The sequence below is a fragment of the Aspergillus pseudoviridinutans genome (assembly GCF_018340605.1).
Source record: "Aspergillus pseudoviridinutans IFM 55266 DNA, scaffold_1, whole genome shotgun sequence".
Taxonomy (NCBI): domain Eukaryota; kingdom Fungi; phylum Ascomycota; class Eurotiomycetes; order Eurotiales; family Aspergillaceae; genus Aspergillus; species Aspergillus pseudoviridinutans.
The window spans coordinates 3,452,323-3,470,116 of NW_025091281.1; the positions used below are offsets into that span (position 1 = coordinate 3,452,323).

Here is a 17,794-nt window from a genome sequence, read left to right on the forward strand (position 1 = left end):
CTGGTCTTTTTTTCTATTATGGTTCAATGGCCGTTTGGTTTTGTCAAGTCGATTACGTGGAGTTATTCAGGTGCATGCATATACATGGATGAGATGAGATGATCGAAATATCAAAAGTCGAATGCATATGACGAATTCCCGGATTACGTAGTGCATACAGGCGGTCTACCGTCTCTACAATCATTTGTATATGGTGGGGAAAATAGAGAAGTCGATTAGACTGGCTGGGTTACAGGCTATTTATGCATGGGATAAGCTTCCCCAATGAAGAATTCAAACGAACACCATTATCGTTCGCTCTTTCCGTAGTCACGTACAGTATGCTCATACACAGGCGCTTACATCAAGGTCTCGCTTGCACGATCGTTGCTCTGGCCGGCAGAGTGATGGAGAGGTAGAGAGGTGGAGAAAAGGGAAGAGACGCCTTCCAGCCACGACAAAGCTCATTGGGATAACAGAGGTGCTTCTTCGTCAGGCTGGCCGGCCGAGTTCTTCGCGTGGGACTTGTGCTTGCGGCGGCGTTTCTTCTTTTTGTGCCCGTTCGTTTGTGCGGCGGGGGCGGATTGCTCGTCATCAAGGTCGATGAGCTGGCCGTCCTGACGAACGGGGAACTTGGCCTGCTTGGTGGACGATCTTTCATCATCGGAGGAGGAATTGCTGCTGGTGGTGTGGAGGATGACTTTGCGGATTCCGTTGACATCGACGACTTGTTCGGTGATGCTGCCGCTCCGGGCGGGTCCCTTGTGCAGGTAACTACTGCCTAGTCGGGGCCGTTCCTGGTTCCGCAGATCGGACGATGTGGTGCTGGTGGCGATGCTCGTCCTCGACGGCGGTTTATCATCTTGCTCTTCGTGGACGGCTTCTGGGATGGATATTTCGACGGTACCGTTATCCGAGACTCGGTTGTTCATGGTGCCGTAGCCTAGCTTGACAGCGTGAGCACCGTCTCGGGCGTCGATGCCAGATTGAAGGAGTCCAGCTCCTATGCCTCCGGCCAAGCCGGCAGATGTATTGTTCATGACCTGTGAGCCCGAGGTGCTCTGTCCGGAATCCATATCAGTTTGTCCCGATCGGCTGGGAGAGCCGCTTGCTCGCTTGATCTTCACGTTCTGGTACCGAGTTTGACGAGGGCGGCTGGCCAGGTTAGACGGCCCAAGGTGCTTCAGGTGCTCGCGTATCTCCTCAATGGGCCCTTTGTGAGTGAGGAAACCATCAGTCGAGTCGGAATTCTTGTCCGAGGTCTGGAGGCGCATATGAAAGCGAGGCGGAGGAGCTTCCACGGAGCTGCGACGCCGATCAACAGAGGGCATGCGGGATTCGTCGTCGGTTTCCATCGGAGCGCCCCCGGACTCGAGAGAGAGCATGGGCGGCTCCTCGACAATGCGACCTTTCGGAACACGAGACTTGGGAGCCGGAGCCATGCGTCTAATTGCTTTGTGCACATCAATGAAGACATCGGACTCATCGATGATCTCCCTGGTCACGGGTCAGTGTTATTCGCCAGATAAGGGACAGCGCAAAACACATACTCGCCAATTAGCTCCTCAATCACGTCCTCCAAGGTGACAACTCCTAATGCACCACGATCCTCACCAGGGTATTCCGAGACGAGAACCATATGAGACTTGCCCTCCTGGAAGAAGTTGACAATGTCCAGACAGCTGGTCTCGGGGCGAGTCTCGGGAAGCGTTGCCAAAGCGAAATCTCGCACGCGCTTGCAATCTTCAGGATCGTAGGTGATGAGCATCTTGACCAAGAGCATACCCACAAAGTTCATATGATTATCGGGGGCATGGATGGGAATGCGGGAGTATCCCTGGGACAGAATGAGATCCATAGTCGCCTCGTCCAAGACGGTATCTGCGGACATGGTGAAGACATCTTCCATGGGCGTCATGATGCTTCCGACAGACTTCTCTTTGAGGTCAAGCACAGCGCTGATGATGGTGACTTCATCCGAGTTGAGCTGTTCTCCTGCCTCACCCAGAGTCTTGTGTAATGTCACCAAAGTCTTCAGACCAGCCTTCTTGTAGATTGTTCCATGATCTTCACCAAGTAGTCTGTCCAGCAGCTTGGCCACGGGCCAAGCGACAGGAGCCATGATGTACATGAGCACTAGGACACAGGGAGCCATCCAGGCCCCGATCGGGAGACCGTATCGGACGCATATCGACTGAGGAACGATTTCACCAAAGATCACTGGGACATCATTAACACGACGCCAGTGGGGAGGTTACCAATCAAAAGAAGAGGGGTATATTTACCGATCAGTACAGTACTACCCAAAATAGCAGGCCAGCCTCCTCCGAGCGACCGATCGAGGACGATGGGGAGAGTCTCGTTGGTGATGACGTTACTGAGCAGCAAAGTCACCAGAACCCAATGTTTTCCTTTCTTGAGGAGTCGAAGCACACTCGCGGCATTTCTTCGTTCGGATTTATCGCCTGACGTTTTGATGACTTGCAGATAGACCTCATCCTATCAGATTGACGTGGGGGGTTAGCGATCGACTCTTCCAGGCCCGATCGGGAGGGATAATGTGAAAGCATACCTGGCCCATCAAAGCAATGGTCAACCCAGCAAAGGCACCACCGCTCAGCACGAGCGCAGCGGCCACACTGAGGTAGAGCCATAACTGCGGGTCACTGGCTGGTTTGGGGTCGAATTCATGGCCGCCCAAGACTTGGTAATGATTGCGAGCGACGACTGTAGGAGCGGCGGCGATGAGGGGTATTTGGGCGGAAGCCAGAAGAAACAATTTCGCTAAACCGAGAACAACAGGCCTGAAGGCCACGTAGCGGTTGGCCGAAGGTATATCCATCAGCAGTTGATGAGGGAGTGAAAAAAGAGAAGTGAGTAGTAGCGCGGGCTACTGTCGATACATATTTATGGCGAGAAATGATGAATCCAGTAGGGTCTCTTCTGTTTCTAGCCTAGTTGGGGGACGAGACTCGCAGAGTTCCAAGCCTTAGGCCTAAAAGAGTTTCCGGGCCAAGCGGTAGACTACGGTGGAGGTCCCGATGACGTGCGGCCCTTCTCCGTTGGTGGAGCTCCCAGCACGTCCTCATTCCTCAAGCTTTGGAGGATCTATTTTCCGTCTCAGATCAACTGAGACCAGCCAGTGCTATCTACCTTTCTAGCCTTTTTTCTTTCAGTCGTATCTACAGAGGCAGAATCGACGAAGAATTTCTTGTTCGATGGTATGATCCGGCAAACGAACAGCAGCAAGGAGTCTGCAACTTCCCATCCTTTGATTGAGCCTTTTTTTCTCTCATTTTCTCGCCACTAGCTCATATTGGGTTTAGTTGCCTGAGGCTGCAGTTCCAATTATTCCAGATACGGACTGGTTCCGAGACACTGTTAGCCAATAGATTGCCTGGCTGACTGCATGAGACTGTACTAACCAGTAAGGGTTAGCCCTTGCCGCAGGTTCCCATTACCAATGCTTCACGAAACAACAGCAGTTTATCCACACCCACTAAAGTCTATTGTGAAGAATAAAGAAGAATAACTGGACCTATTCACTAGAGCTTAACGGCCTCTAGTGTATTTTCTTCGAAATCTAGTTCGATTGCTCATTCAGCTGTGGTGGCATGCATCTAATCAGATCAGCATCAACCGCTAGCATGTGTATAATGCAGTAGATAAACTCCCCTCGGCCTCTTTTACAAGACTAGCGGGGATACAGTCTTTTGAAGAAGCATATGACAATACACTCTGTTTATGATCAGATCAATAAGTGAATCACCCTGGTATCTTTGGATTATATCAAAGATGGCGCGCATAACAACCAGGTATAAGTGTCTCCCCTTTAGGAACCGTACTCTCTTTACTGTCTGATCTGCGCTCAGTTCTGAACAACTCATGATATTGGTGTCCTCAATCTCCTCGAGTGATCTAGTGCTGTTCCAACGTCTCAGGTCAATCTGGATTGCCACCGTTAATCATACCGCGAAGACGTAGGTACTGTAAACAAACATAAAGTAAATGGACGGGAATAGAAGACGTAGTACTGATCAAAGAAAACAACGATAAAGTAGAGCAGATGAGTTTTTAAGGAGGAAAGACAACTGATCTGTCGCTGCAAATACAAACGTTGTTCATGGAGCTGTATATGAGTTGCCTCATGAGTGGTCCTCTCGGCTCCATACCATTCCGATTGATAGACAGACGATGGAGTGGCTGGAGTTTATTGGGATTGAGGTAGTACCTTGGTTAACATGCTGAAGACATCGATCTTGTCATATATACCACTGTCCCCAGAGTTCTAGAGTCTACCCTCTTGCATGTTTCTGGAAATATGACTGTGGGCTGCGTCTCTCAACAATAGTTGCGACTAATATCAGACTTCGAATGACTGCTTCCACCTCGACGATCGAATGCTCTCGCATAAGGACTCGCTCGCATGTCAGTATCCAGCTTTTCTGGACCGCTAATCTTCATAATCAAAGTGAATGTTCTTGATATGGTGATATCGCCATGACCTACCGTAGTGACATAGCATCAAGCTTTCACCATCGAGGCCAGACGCTTTCAGCACCTCAAGATGATGCTAGCGCCTTCCTTATACTCTGATATTCACTTCTTGCAGCCTGCATCCCCTCCAGGCTGACGCAAGTTCCGGATCCTGACCCCCAACAGACGTGCGATATTCACTCTGTGCCCGTTTCCGGCCCGGTTCTGCTGCTGGCTTCCCAGCTTCAGCTCCCCAATGCCTTGCTTGAGATGAGAACATTCACTCGATCTCGCTTACCTCTTGCTGGAGCAGGTTTTGGTGATTCTTGCCACTCATTTTGTTGTGTTTCCCTTGTCCCCTTCTTCTTCTTCTTCTTCTTCTTCTTCTTCTTCTTCTTTTTCTTCTTCTTCTTCTTCTTCTTCTTCTTCTCCTTCTCTGCGAAAGCATCTTTCTATTACCATCGTTGAAACCTCCAAGCTGCTCTTCAAGCCAATATCAAATCTGCAAACAAAGATCTTAAAGCAATTCATCCGAGCATCTTTCCAAGAACCTCAATCATCTCTTTGTCGTTCTCCTCAAATCGACTCATTAAGAAGCCACCAAGTGCTTGTCTTCTCTCGACAACATTCCAAAAGACAAGAACCTCGTGTTATCGAATTCTTTTCCCCTCCACCACCTCCCAAGCACCATGACCTCTCACGTTGAGATGTACTTCCTGTATGGAGCAGCCTACGACGAAACCGCCCCAGTCACAAGGGCAGAGGCCTGGCTCCGTCAGTTCGCTTACGCGGACTTGACGACCGGCGCCGCGCTTTCCTTTGCGCTCGTCACTCTCTTGGGGGTCATGGCTTTGTTTTGGGAGGATCTCGCTCCCTGGATCTCGGCCGTCGTGAAGAGATTCGTCTCACTGATCCTTGCCGTGGTTGCCGCAGCCAGTTCGCTCGTTATGCAGCTGGTTAGCATTCGCTCTCGTCAGGAGCTCGGCACCATCGTGCAGGATCGGGTCAAGCAGCCGATTGTCGACCGTCGCCTCGTCCGACTCGTCTCCGCCGTTGTCAGCTGGTGGTTTCCCTCCAATCAACCCCTGACAACAGTCTGCCGGCTAGCCGGTTCATTTGTCTGCGGTATGACCGCGTACGTGTGGCTCTTCTTCCCTCTTTCGCAGTTCCTGTCTGGCTTTGCCGACGGTCTGCTGACTGAGACAAAGGAGTTGTCCCTGTACTGCATGGGCATCCACGGACGGTGGACCATCGTTAGTCGGCTTACCTGGCGTCAGTGGGGGAGGGTCGCCTTCTGCAACGGTGAGGAGAACGGACTCGAGTTGCGCGCGACAATCGAGGACGATTGGCAACTGCCACGTCTCTTCGACATCGACGGCGAGATCCACCACCTCCGAATCCTTGCTTTCGTGGTTGCCAGTGTCTCGCTCGCCATCACGGCGGCGTGGTTGTTCCGCGCTCTCTCCGAGACCGCCTTGTTCCCGCGTGTCGTCGTCGTTTTCCAGCAGCCCTCGTCTCCGGGCCACAGAGCGGACCACGTTGCCGGCAGCGAGACACGGCTTCCTGGGTCGTCAATCAACAAGCGGCAGGATGACTTGATGAACCTGATCGGCAGGTACGAAGGCATCCTTTCCGAGAAGGAACGTCTCCTGTCCGCCACGACCCAGAAGCTTAGGGCGACCGAGCAACGGATGGAGGATGGCTGGGCTCAAGCTAAGCGGCTGACTGCCCTCCAAGTCAAACGCGCCGAGGAAACTCGCGCCCGCGAGTCGACTGACGTTGCCCAGTTGCGACGCAAGCTCGCGGAAACGGAGGCGCAGCTCAGCCTGGCCCAGGGTAGAGCGAGAGCGGTGGAGGATGATGCCACTGCGAGAGTGCGGTCCCTCTGCAACCAAGTGGCCGAGCTGGAACAGCAGCTGCAGGCCCAGAGGGAACAGGCGGGGGACATTTCCCTGGGCGAAGTCGATTCTCTCAGAGCCGAACTGCAGGTTCGGAATGACCAGCTCGTCGCCATCGAGCACCGCCTGGCCGCCGCAGAGGCCCGAGAGCGCGACTCTCGTGGCCGGGCAAACGATGCCGAAACCGAACGTCGCCAACTCGCCGATCGCGTCCACGAGCTCGATGCTCAAGCCCAGGAACTCACTGCCCAGAACGAGTTGCTCCAGGCCTTGTGCGGCACCCTGTCGCAGGAGTGTGGTTCTCTKGCGGCAATCCAGCAGGAGCACGATGACACCTTCGGGCTGATATCCGCCCTGCAGCACGAGCTCGTGTCGACAAGAGCGACGGCGGAGACCGCATTCAGGGAATCCCAGGATTCCCTCGCTCAGACTCGCGCAGCCGAATCAAACCTCCGACAATCCATGCAAGAACTCAGACACGCCTGCGACTTGACTCTCGCGCAGGAGCGTGCGGCCAGTGCTCGGGCTCAGGCTCGGGCTTCAGAACTTGAGGCGGAGGTCGAAGACCTCCAAATCAAGGTCGGACTGGCCATGAGGGACGCACAGAGGGCCCAGGAGAGGGCGGTGTCTGCCGAGAGGACCATCGGGATCCTCCAGACCCGCCTGACCAGGCATGAGGACGCTGCCCGAGGCGCGTTGCAAGAGATCCCCAAGCGCCAAATTGGCAACTTGGGGTCCATCTCCACCGCCCTGGCCGAGAGCGAGGTGAAGGTCGCCCAGCAGCAGGCCGAAATCAACGACCTCCGGCGCCAAGTCGAGCAGCTCAAGCTGCAGGGACCGTCTGGCCCGACCGGCAAGGCTGTCCAGGAGGACGTTCAGAAGCTGCGGGCTGCCCTTGATAGGGTACGGAGAGAGCGGACGGAGGACCAACTCCGTTGGGACAAGAGAACGCGTGAGCTGGAGGAGGACAACCGAAAGCTGCGCATCTCTCTGTCGAACGCAGAGGCAGCGTCGGCCCGCCGTCCTGGCGGTCGCCGGCCTCCTACTCTCCCCTGATTTCCTACAGGGTGCTTATTCAGCCCACCTGGACCGGTCGGGGAGTCCCGTTTCGACGGGGCTTTCATGGCAACGGGCCGGTGGACCCCTGAGCAGAGTCTCTGGGTCGGGGCCCTATTACTCCTTCCCTAGATGTCGACGTTTCGGCTCGGTATCCTCGCAGTGGCATAAGGTAAACGGGGGCAGCGCGTGTTGCGGAACGTGGGTGGGCTGGGGTCCTTGATGGACACGCACACGGCTTGCCAGGGATAAGGGGGGCAGTGGAGGAGGAATTGCCTTCGGGCCGGGGACTTGAACTTCAGAGATGGACTTTGGGTTTGGCGAGGCKGGCGTGTGTTGGTGGGCGGGCTAGGGGTCCTTGATGGACAAACACACGTCCCACGGAAGGAATCATCGGAAGTCGGCGTGAGCCTTGATCATGGCGGCGGATCGGAGGGTTGATTTCGAGCGTCTGTTTTTCTCTATGGCGTTCTGGCGTTGTTCTTTTCACATGGACGAATGAATGAGCCGCTCAGTTGCAGCTGAGTGATGATTGAATGAGTATGATTTGACCTCGTCGTAGACTTGATGCTGTAGACGTTCCCAGTTCGTACTGTGATTGCCAGTCGTTGATCAACCTCGGCTGATAATGATCGACTCGGAAGATCACCTCCAGCCCTATGCCACAGCATTTGTAATTTCACTGGTTGTGCTTTTTCCTTTGATATTCATGCCCATAGTCTTCATGAGATGCTACATGCTCCTCCACCCGCCCTGTAGACCCGCGCTGTTTCATCTTTCCCCACTCGAGTCCACATTCTCCATACTACCAACGAACGGAGTATGGTGGGTCAATTTATCGCTAAATGAGAAGGGTCTATACCTACCCATTTCACTTTCCAGTAGTTATCTGTGTGCGATCATGTAAATCACACAGACTGAGTAGACAAGAGTATGTAGTCTCCTAAGGAACTTACTAGCTATGGTAAAAAGGTTAAATGCTAGAAGGCCAAGCACGGGCGTTCCTGATCCAAGGCTTTGTTGATTATGGTGCTTTTTGTGGAGACTTGGATACCGTCTATCTATTGGATACAGATTATAGCATGCCTTTGCAATGGTACTCAGTACTCGGTGTTAACACTGATTGACTCCTGATAAGAACTGTTATTATTGACAGTTGACAGTCTGTCAGTCTGTCATGGTGTGATGTCCAGGATTCATGTCCAGTTATTCGTCTTAATGCAGACCAGTAGACAGAGACTAGGATGCATTCTTCTCAACAAGGACGTACATACTCTGTGTGGAGAGAACTGCTCCTCCATGGGTCAGGAAAGTCTAGCGCCCGAATTGTTTCGGCTTGAAAAGGAGTTTTGTCTCCATTAGCTGATTTGTTCGTTTATTGGGTGATGGTTTGAGAAAAACGAGGGGATGAAATAGACAAGAGGTACTAGAGGAAAATACGGTTTGGCCATCAATAACGGTTCTTTCGCCTTCAACCTTCATTATTCTTCCTCAATCCATCCATTCTTTCTTTGTCCGTTTCAGCTTCTTCATCTGCTGAACCCCTCCATTCCTTATTGCATCACCTTTTTCTCAGCTTCGTCAGTTGTCAGTCGTCAGGGTCCATTCCTTAAAGTTCCAACCTCTTGTACATCCCCACAATCCGCACATTGACACAGACACGCGCCCTGACCCCTATCTTGGCAAAGGGATCCATCGCGATTACTTCCACTCATATGAAGTAGAATACCTTCAGTCACTCCTTTGCGTCTCATCTGCATCGTGCATCGAATTCGCAGTCAATGGTGAATGGCCATTGTGCGATTGATCCGCTGCGGTTGTTGATCCCTCCCCTGAAACAGGTCCTTTGACGAGCGCTTTGCGACCGTCCAAGGGCCATGCGCCTGGGGATCTCGTAGCCGCCGATCGAAATCGATCATCTGGAACTCTGTCGCTCTTTGTCCTGGGCTCTCGCTCGAAGTTCCAAAGAAATCTTTCGAACATATTGTTCTTCGTCTCTCATTCCTATAATCGCTGTTGTGCGATTGCGACTGTGCGCGGCTGGCCCGAGCAGGTCGATTCAGTGGCACCTCAATCTCGTCAGGTGTAACTCACCATTCGTTGTGAATCCGTCGTTTCCAACTTCGTCTTCGTCTCTACCGTTCGGTATCTGTTTCTACCAGGACAGTTATACCCACAAATATGCCTTGCTGCGGTGAGCGCGAAAAGGGTCCCGTGTCAAGGGAGGAGAAATGGGACTCGGTGGTAAGTGTGAAACATGGTCGCGGTCAAGACAATTGCAAGGGTGTCGCTAATTCTTTGCTGGCAGAATCTGGACGACTTCAAGTCAGATTCGTGTCTAACGCCCTTCTCTTACTTTCTGGTATATGTCTTTCTTTTGATATCCATCGCGGTGTATGGCGTCGACACCTTTACGGCGGTCAATCTGCTGGCGTTCTCTCGATGGGCCGGATCAATTGAACCGGCTATTCCCTTTACAGTGTCGCGATGGATCTTTGCAGTTTGCATTATCATCTCTTTCGTTCTGTTGTTTCTCCGGTGGCTTCATGCGATTCGCGCGATGCGCTCGGGAAGCATTGCCCGAAGTTACTTGGACCCTCTGGCTGCGCGAATCCAGAGTATCCGTATGGGAAAACGTGGTCGCGGCTGGAGACGCTTTTTGGTCTTTGCGGAGCTCACGAAGAGTAAGAAGGGCGCCGAGTATGTGGCTTTGTTCGCGTACTTTTCTTTCGAGAGTAAGCCATCCTACTTTGTCTACCACTGGGGTATCAACTGACGTGCCATTCTAGGTTGGATGAATACAGTATTCGCAGATGGGCCCCGCCAAGTCGTCAATGCCATCACTTTGTACTCCGTCATGAAAATGGACCTTCTTCCCGGTGGTGAACACTCGGTAGACGACAACAAAGCAGGTATCGTACAGTTTTTCGAGAATGTCAAGATCCTAGCCGAGGACAACAACCAGAGAGCCGTGGTMTTCTGTGGTATGCTCTTCACGCTCGTGATCTGGGTGCTGTCGATCCTCAAACTGGCATCTGCCGTGATCCTCTACCTCATCTTCCTGTTCCACCATATCCCCTCCGAGGATGGTTCTCTAAAGGTGTATTGCCGTCGAAAAATCAACAGCCGGCTCATGCGCGTCGTTCGCCGGAAGGTGGACAAGGCTTTGGCCAAGAGCACCTTGAATCGCGCGCCGACTCAACCCGACCTCGCCCTGGACCGGAAGCCGACCCTACCGATGATGGTTGACCTGAATGCGGAGGACAAGACACCCACCGTCACAACTCTCTCGCGTTCTATGACTCAAACAACGCTCCCGCCGTATACTTCGCGCCCAGGAACCGCCGCACCGGAGCGGAACCCAACTCTTCCTACTCTCCCCGACGTATCATGGACGGAGAAACCAGCCTTAAGCCGAACGGTGACTCAATCGTCGGCACATTCGGAATTAACGTCGTACTCTGGGGCTACTGCGGTCTCCGGCTACAGCCCTCTTGATCGCGGGTCTTCACCTGCGCCGCCTGTTCCTCCTGTCCCTAGCAGCGTGCCGATGCCCGGAACACGATCTTACACACCCGTATCACGGCCACCGACAACTCGGCCAACGCGTACACCAGCGCCGCCCACCAATGCACCAAGCCATATGCCGACGACGATGAACCAGGACGACTATGAGGAAGCGCCACGCCGTTATCCCGACCCCTACAGTACCAATGCACCTTACGACGAAAATTATGGCGCATATCAGTCGTATAATGCAGCCCCCGATCCTTACTCACGCCCTTTGACGCGTGGAGCTGCTGCCTCGCCTGGCGAGGACTATCCATCTCGGACATTCTCTCCTCAAAGTCACAGGGGAACACCCCAACCGCCACCCAACCCACAACCTAGCTATCCCGTACGAGCATACACTCCAAACAACGCCGGGCAGGCTCGACCACCGCTGGCCATTGATACAGCTGCAAGTTATGCCGAAAGAACGTATACTCCAGTTTCTCAGAGAGCTACGCCTCGGCCGCAGCAGCAGAGCCCACAGCAGCAAGGAGGCTACGTTGCATTCAATCCGTCCCCAATGACCCCGAGCCAGCCAAACGCCGGCGTTCGACCATCAAATTCACCCGTTTATCAAGCTTATGGCGGACCAGGCAGCGCTACCTCACCCAACGAGCCTAGCAACCGAGCAACACCTGTACGAGCCTACACCCCGCAAGGCTACAATCCTCAACCGCGGCCCTATCGACCAGACTACGCCTGATTGTTGAGCATGAGACCTATACAAAACGATCAGTTGTGAAGCAGCTAGGTTTATGTTATGTTACGACTTTCAGAAGAGCAGGTTTCTTCTGTGATTGATTGATGACCGGATCAGCGGACTTTGCACTTCATGACGGGCGGCTTCAGGTCGCTGTAGATACCCCCTGGATCTTATCAGATCTATTTTTCTTGTTTCGATACCTTCTTCGGAACATATCATGGATTGACGCTGCTTTACTTTGGGGCCATGGTGGAGGTATCTTGAGCACGAAACAGATAACCGCAGCCTAGACATAATGGCATTGATTGTAACAATTCATTACAACCCTTATTTGATTCTAAAACTTGCGTGATAGTGCGAGCAGATTCCCAAATAGGCAGTTCGACCAATCATGTGATCACAATTGACTTGGGCCATAGGTAGCATGAGGCTACTCCTTTATCTGTGCGTCTGAATGCTTATACGCGTCCATCATAGTGTTAAACCTCAACATGCGGTTAAGTTGTCTTTCTGAGCGTCAAAAAATATATCTTTTGTGTGTCCTATCTAGTGTCTCCTTACTGTATGCGAGGGAGCCTCCGTCACAACAAACCGAGGGCGGAGTACCTGTCAGCGACCATACCGAAAGCAGCCAACTAACCACAAAAGGAAATTCCCTGGTCCCTGCTTCATCCACTAGCCTACTCCGTCCATATGTGTCAACTGTCATCAGAATAAGCTCCACGTCGCTGTTCAGGGTACATCATTTGATTCCTGAGTACCTCTCTACCTCAGACAGAATGGGCTCAGATCCTCACTGAGGACACACACGACGGTATTCACCCGCTTTACCTAAACGTCGTGGATGCGCATCGCCATCGCTCCCCGCAATGGTTCCTCACCGGCGTTCTTCTTCCTCCGACACTTCACGCCACGACAACCACCCGCCCGCGAGTTCCTCCGTTGAGTCATGGGATCTGCAGCAAGGAAATGGCACGAAGGGCGGTGGAATGCGTGAGTTGTATGCGGATGGGGATTCGAACGCAGACGTGCCCCGACCGGAGACACCTACAAGCGAGACCGGGGATATAACCACGAACGGGAACGAATCGCAAACCTTGAGGCGTCAGAGGACGAAGTCTATACCTCATGAAACGAACGGGAGTGGCCAGACTACGAGCGATACTACGACAGCGAATGGGGCTGTGGATAACCAGGAGGCTCATAATGGTTACGCCGAGCTGAAAGCCGGACAGTTTCCCCCACAGCAGGCTCTGGGGCTTGTTTTTGAACATACAAATGATGGATCAGGTGATCACGCCTACCGGACATCGTTGGTCGATGTACTTCAAGGGGCTGAGGCCGGCGCCGCGCTGAATGGCTGGTCGGGGAAGATGTCGCCCTCGAAGGGGCAGGATGTGGATCGAGAGCGAGAGAAGGTCCTGAAGCTATCCCCGGCTAAGATCCAGGAGCTCACGTCGTCGCCGCAGTCGATACCGTATCGTCCTGTGGCTTCGGAGACAGAGCCAGGTCGACGGGTGTTGTCGGATGGTATACATACAACAGCTGCGGATTCGGACGCGGGCGAGTCGAGAGTTCACGCTGGTCATATTGCTAGAGATTTCCAGCCAGAGGATGCAATGGGGCTGGGAACCCCCGTTGCATCGAGACATTCCGTGTCCAACGGGCGCACTCGGCCACATGCCTCGAGGACAGTCTCGACCCCCACCTCATCGCGACGACCGACGCTACCGGGGACCAACGAACGGCTAGCACAGACATGGGCGTCGCGGTCCAAACCGGACCGCCCGGGGATTGGTCTGGGGAACGGTCGCTTGGAGCAGGAATCCAAGCACCAACTCAGCCCTTCGCCGATCATCACTGAGCCTGCCTTGGCGTCTCCCATGCCGCCGTCCATCCCGCTTCCTCCATTGTCAGTGCCAACGTACCTGCAATTGGAGCTTTCGTCTGGCCGACCCTCGCCTCTGTATATCCATCGCTCCGTCACGAATGATTTCCCGTACGAGTCATCGCGCGTCAAACTCGAGCGCTTGTCGAGTTTTCTGAAACTGCCGCCGGCCCTGGAGCAGGTGCTCTGGTTTGGAATTATGGGGTGCCTGGACGCATGGCTGTATTCCTTCACGATCCTCCCCCTGCGATTTTGCAAGGCTGTGTATATTCTGTTGGGATCCTGGTTGGTCAATCTGGGCATGGAGTTTCGTTTTGTCTGGGACTTTGTCATCAAGGGAATTGGGAGAGTCTGGCGGAGGCAGACGAGATCAGCCCACGTCGCAGAGTCTGAACGTAGACCGCGAGGTGCGTCTACAGAGCGAGAACCGAGGACCAAGTCCGGGGAATCGCGGCGACGGCACCGTGCCGATACACACAAGCATCAACATCGCCGGCAAAAGTCCATCCCCTCTGCTCTTCTGCCTGACGACAAAGCCGACATCCTCAAGGGACTGCTCATGATTGCTACATGCTGTGTGCTCATGTACTTTGACGCCAGCCGGATGTACCACTGGATTCGCGGCCAGGCGGCTATCAAACTGTACGTGATCTACAATGTGCTGGAGGTCAGTGATCGGCTATTGGCCGCCATCGGACAAGACGTGCTCGAGTGTCTCTTCTCGCGTGAGGCCTTAGAGCGTCGCCCGGACGGACGCAGCAAGGTGTTTCGGCCCTTTGGCCTCTTTTTGCTGGCCTTGGCTTATACTGTGCTTCACGCCACGTCATTGTTCTACCAAGTCATGACGCTGAATGTGGCAGTCAACTCGTACTCGAACGCGTTGATCACGCTTTTGCTTTCGAACCAGTTTGTCGAGATCAAGTCGACGGTCTTCAAGAAGTTTGAAAAGGAGAACTTATTCCAGCTCACTTGTGCGGATGTGGTGGAGAGATTCCAGCTCTGGCTGATGCTCACGATCATCGCCTCGCGTAACATCGTGGAAACGGGCGCATTCAACTTTGTTGGCACGTTGAGCTCCAGCCTGAGTAGCCCGTCGACCAGCACCAACAGCACCCCTCTGTCGACTCCTCCCAGGTCCTCGACCTCTATTCTCCCTCAGTCTTTCACATTCTTTCCGTCTTCACTTATCTCCTCTTTCAGCCAAGTCAATTCGTTCCTGCCAACACTGGCGCAGGTGCTGGGCCCCTTCTTGGTTGTTCTCGGGTCAGAGATGCTCGTGGACTGGCTCAAGCATGCATACATCAACAAGTTCAACAATACCCGGCCGGCCATCTACGGCCGCTTTTTGGATGTCCTGGCCAAGGACTACTACACCAATGCGTTTGGCGACCAGAACCTCACAAAGCGTCTAGGGCTTCCGGTCATCCCATTGTCGTGCCTCTTTTTCCGGGTCTCAATCCAGACGTATCAGATGTTCCTCGCCGCCCTGCTTCCGCACCAACCTTCTTCGACGGCGGTCGAGTCGACCTCGCTCGCCTCGATCCACAGCCACTACGTGCCGTCGCCGCTCCCGTCCGCGCCGCCGCTGACTTTGCGCACTATCCTCCCTGCCTCGGCCGCGCACGCCAGCGCTTTCTTCCGACGGGTGTTGGCCAACGCGATGCCTTCGCCGGCACAATCAGTGTACATTTTCACCATTGTGCTGATTCTGACGGCGTTTATCCTCCTGTTGATCCTAAAGTTGCTTGTGGGCATGCTTTTGCTAGCGTACTCCCGCTCGCGGTACAAGGCGATGAAGGCCCGGGAGGCGGAACAGTCAGCGCACAAGACGGAAAACGGAAGCGCCACGGGCACTGGGTCTCGGGGACGCGAGTTTGCGATTGAGGGCAGCCGCCGCGTGGGCGGTTGGGGATCGGTCGAGGTGAACGACGACAAGCGGCGGTGGATCTACGCGGATGACCCGGAGGGACTGCGCCGGTTGAAGGCGCGGGAGGAAAGAGACAAGGAGAAGGCTGCGAAAGAGGGCGAGGCGTCGATGGACCATGTGCAGCGCTACGAGATGGTGGCCAAGCGAATATGGTAGATAGAATGTAAGAATTATTTCATTATCATAATCATGACGGTCATTATCAAGGTCAACGCATATTTACATGAGTGTACAACTACACCACGACCGGGCCCGCAACGGCTTCCTCGCCACCAAAACATACAGATTCACCAACGGCAACGCAGACGTACAATGCCGCCCAAACTCCTCGACCAGCCGCTCCGCGCGCTCAATGGCTTTCTTCTCATCGACCACCTCACCCGACTTGACCATCGCATGCGGCATCAGCGCCCGAAGCACCTGCATCAGCCACGTCCGCGCCGGCTCCCGCAGATGCGGCTTGTCCGCCGTGCTATTGGCGTACAGGCGGGCATCCACGAATCCTGTCTGCGCAGCCAGCTGGTGGAGGTACTGCGGCGCATTGGCACAGAGGCCGAGCTTCTCGACAGCGTCGACGACAATCTGCCGCATTTCCATGTCGATGGGGGTAGGGTCGTCCGTGCAGAAGGCGGTGGTGTCGCAGTCGTCCCATTGGAGGTAGCCGCCGGGTTCTGTCCGCAGTCTGCTTAGCTAGAGGACTAAGGAGTGCAAGGAATTGCAAAGAGAAGGGAAGACTCACTCAGAAGATCGTATAGGTTCCGCACCGCCAGCGGATAATCCACCTCCTTCATGGCGCCTACGAGCAGCCGCACGTGCACGAGGTCGTACCGTCCCCAATGCTCCTTTGGGAACGGCTGTAGGATGTCGTGCACTGTTAGCTGGATCGCATGGCGGTGGGATTTGAGCGAGCTGAAGGGGAACTGTGCGGGCGAGATGTCGAAGCCTTGGAGGGAGAGTTTGTGGCGGGGGTGACGGTTGTGGAGGGTTTGCGCGGCGTCGACGAGCCAGATCCTGGTCATGTCAGTTGTCATGCCTCGATCATAGCAACTGTTAGTCGGATTGCATGACGGCGTACCCTGTTCCTGTGCCTGCGTCTGCTATGGTGCGGATTTTTGCCGTTGGGATGGATGGATGGATGGGGGTGCCGCCGATGACGTCGACGAGGAAGGCATGTTGGGCGTTGAGGCTGTAGATGTCAGCGTCAGTAGCATATATCAATCAGTCAGGACGGGATGCTACCGTTTTGATTCCTCGGGATCACGACCTAGGAGGTAGGCTGCGTCAGATGGGGTGGCCATGTTGTTACATATCAGAATGATATCAACAGGAGACACAGATAGATAGATATGATATAAAGAATAAGAGTATGGAATTCTATGCACTGCAAGTCATACCCTCATACAGAGTTCTCTCCTCTGTAGAAAGAAAAGAGTGAATTGAACGCTATGAACCCTAAATAAACGGAGATATCCATGAAGCAGACACATATTCACAATCAGGTAAGACTACACCCACACTCCCCCAGCATGACATACTCTCATATCACATCATATCATATGCTCTTGGCCAGGCCATGCCATGCCCTGCCACGCCACTCGACTTCTGACAGCCCATTAGCGGCCGCATTCCGTGACAAACAATGGAATCAGGAATCAGGATGCTCTCGGATGCAGGCCGCTGGAGAGGGAAACTGCCCCAGCGGGCCCACGAGTCTGGGCTGCGGGATGCCGGGATCAGCCCAGGGATTAATACCATCATTATTATCATCTACTCTGTAGTCTATTGGTTTCTAGTGGAGTCTGGAGTCTGGACGGAGGAAAAAGTACAAGACCAAGACCAGACCAGACCGAAACGAGGCAGTGGTGTCAGTCCTCTGGAATCATTGTTCGTGCAATTGAATGTTTGCTTCCTGCCGTAAGCACTAACTACAGGAAATGGTTAGCAGGTAGTCATCTTCTCCAGTGACAACTGTGTCTCGGTGGTTCGCCCCTGTCTGGCCGTTGGCGTAAACGCAATGCAACCGATGCAGAGGTTCCAGAAGCCAGACCGCTGGGTGGATATATTGTTGAAGGATCCACATGCTGGCACTGACTGCTGACAGTCCAATTGATTTGGAATTAATCATTAGAAGGTTCAGCTTACGGTAGAGATGGGAGAAATACCCGAATCAAATCAGAATTCAACCCTCCTGCTAATCAGGTATTAGATAGGGGCTGCTCGCTTAGAACATCTTCTTCTATCATCCATCGTCCATCGTCTATCAATGGAAAGTAGAGTAAAGTAAAAGTGAAGCCCCTCATCCCAACACATTCTAC

The 17,794-nt window shown here is 53.6% G+C and overlaps 5 protein-coding genes across 5 annotated transcripts; 3 read left to right on the plus strand and 2 right to left on the minus strand.

The window, feature by feature from the left end:
• Nucleotides 1-443: 443 nt before the first annotated feature.
• On the minus strand, nucleotides 444-2,821 carry Asppvi_001204 (putative DUF21 and CBS domain protein (Mam3); the record flags this gene model as incomplete). Its single annotated transcript, XM_043297505.1, has 4 exons — nucleotides 444-1,476; nucleotides 1,530-2,199; nucleotides 2,265-2,478; nucleotides 2,552-2,821. 4 exons carry the CDS (start codon nucleotides 2,819-2,821, stop codon nucleotides 444-446), a joined length of 2,187 nt encoding a protein of 728 aa, XP_043153440.1.
• Nucleotides 2,822-5,144: 2,323 nt separating this feature from the next.
• Nucleotides 5,145-7,409, plus strand: Asppvi_001205 (uncharacterized protein; the record flags this gene model as incomplete). Its single annotated transcript, XM_043297506.1, has 1 exon — nucleotides 5,145-7,409. One exon carries the CDS (start codon nucleotides 5,145-5,147, stop codon nucleotides 7,407-7,409), a length of 2,265 nt encoding a protein of 754 aa, XP_043153441.1.
• Nucleotides 7,410-9,590: 2,181 nt separating this feature from the next.
• On the plus strand, nucleotides 9,591-11,664 carry Asppvi_001206 (uncharacterized protein; the record flags this gene model as incomplete). The annotated part of the gene is made up of 3 exons (XM_043297507.1): nucleotides 9,591-9,653; nucleotides 9,718-10,144; nucleotides 10,199-11,664. 3 exons carry the CDS (start codon nucleotides 9,591-9,593, stop codon nucleotides 11,662-11,664), a joined length of 1,956 nt encoding a protein of 651 aa, XP_043153442.1.
• Nucleotides 11,665-12,533: 869 nt separating this feature from the next.
• Asppvi_001207 (TAPT1 family protein) lies at nucleotides 12,534-15,635 on the plus strand (the record flags this gene model as incomplete). Its single annotated transcript, XM_043297508.1, has 1 exon — nucleotides 12,534-15,635. One exon carries the CDS (start codon nucleotides 12,534-12,536, stop codon nucleotides 15,633-15,635), a length of 3,102 nt encoding a protein of 1,033 aa, XP_043153443.1.
• A 63-nt stretch (nucleotides 15,636-15,698) lies between these two features.
• Asppvi_001208 (putative LaeA-like methyltransferase) lies at nucleotides 15,699-16,777 on the minus strand (the record flags this gene model as incomplete). Its single annotated transcript, XM_043297509.1, has 4 exons — nucleotides 15,699-16,150; nucleotides 16,219-16,490; nucleotides 16,555-16,665; nucleotides 16,719-16,777. The coding sequence occupies 4 exons, from the start codon at nucleotides 16,775-16,777 to the stop codon at nucleotides 15,699-15,701; spliced, it is 894 nt and encodes a 297-aa protein (XP_043153444.1).
• Nucleotides 16,778-17,794: the final 1,017 nt, after the last annotated feature.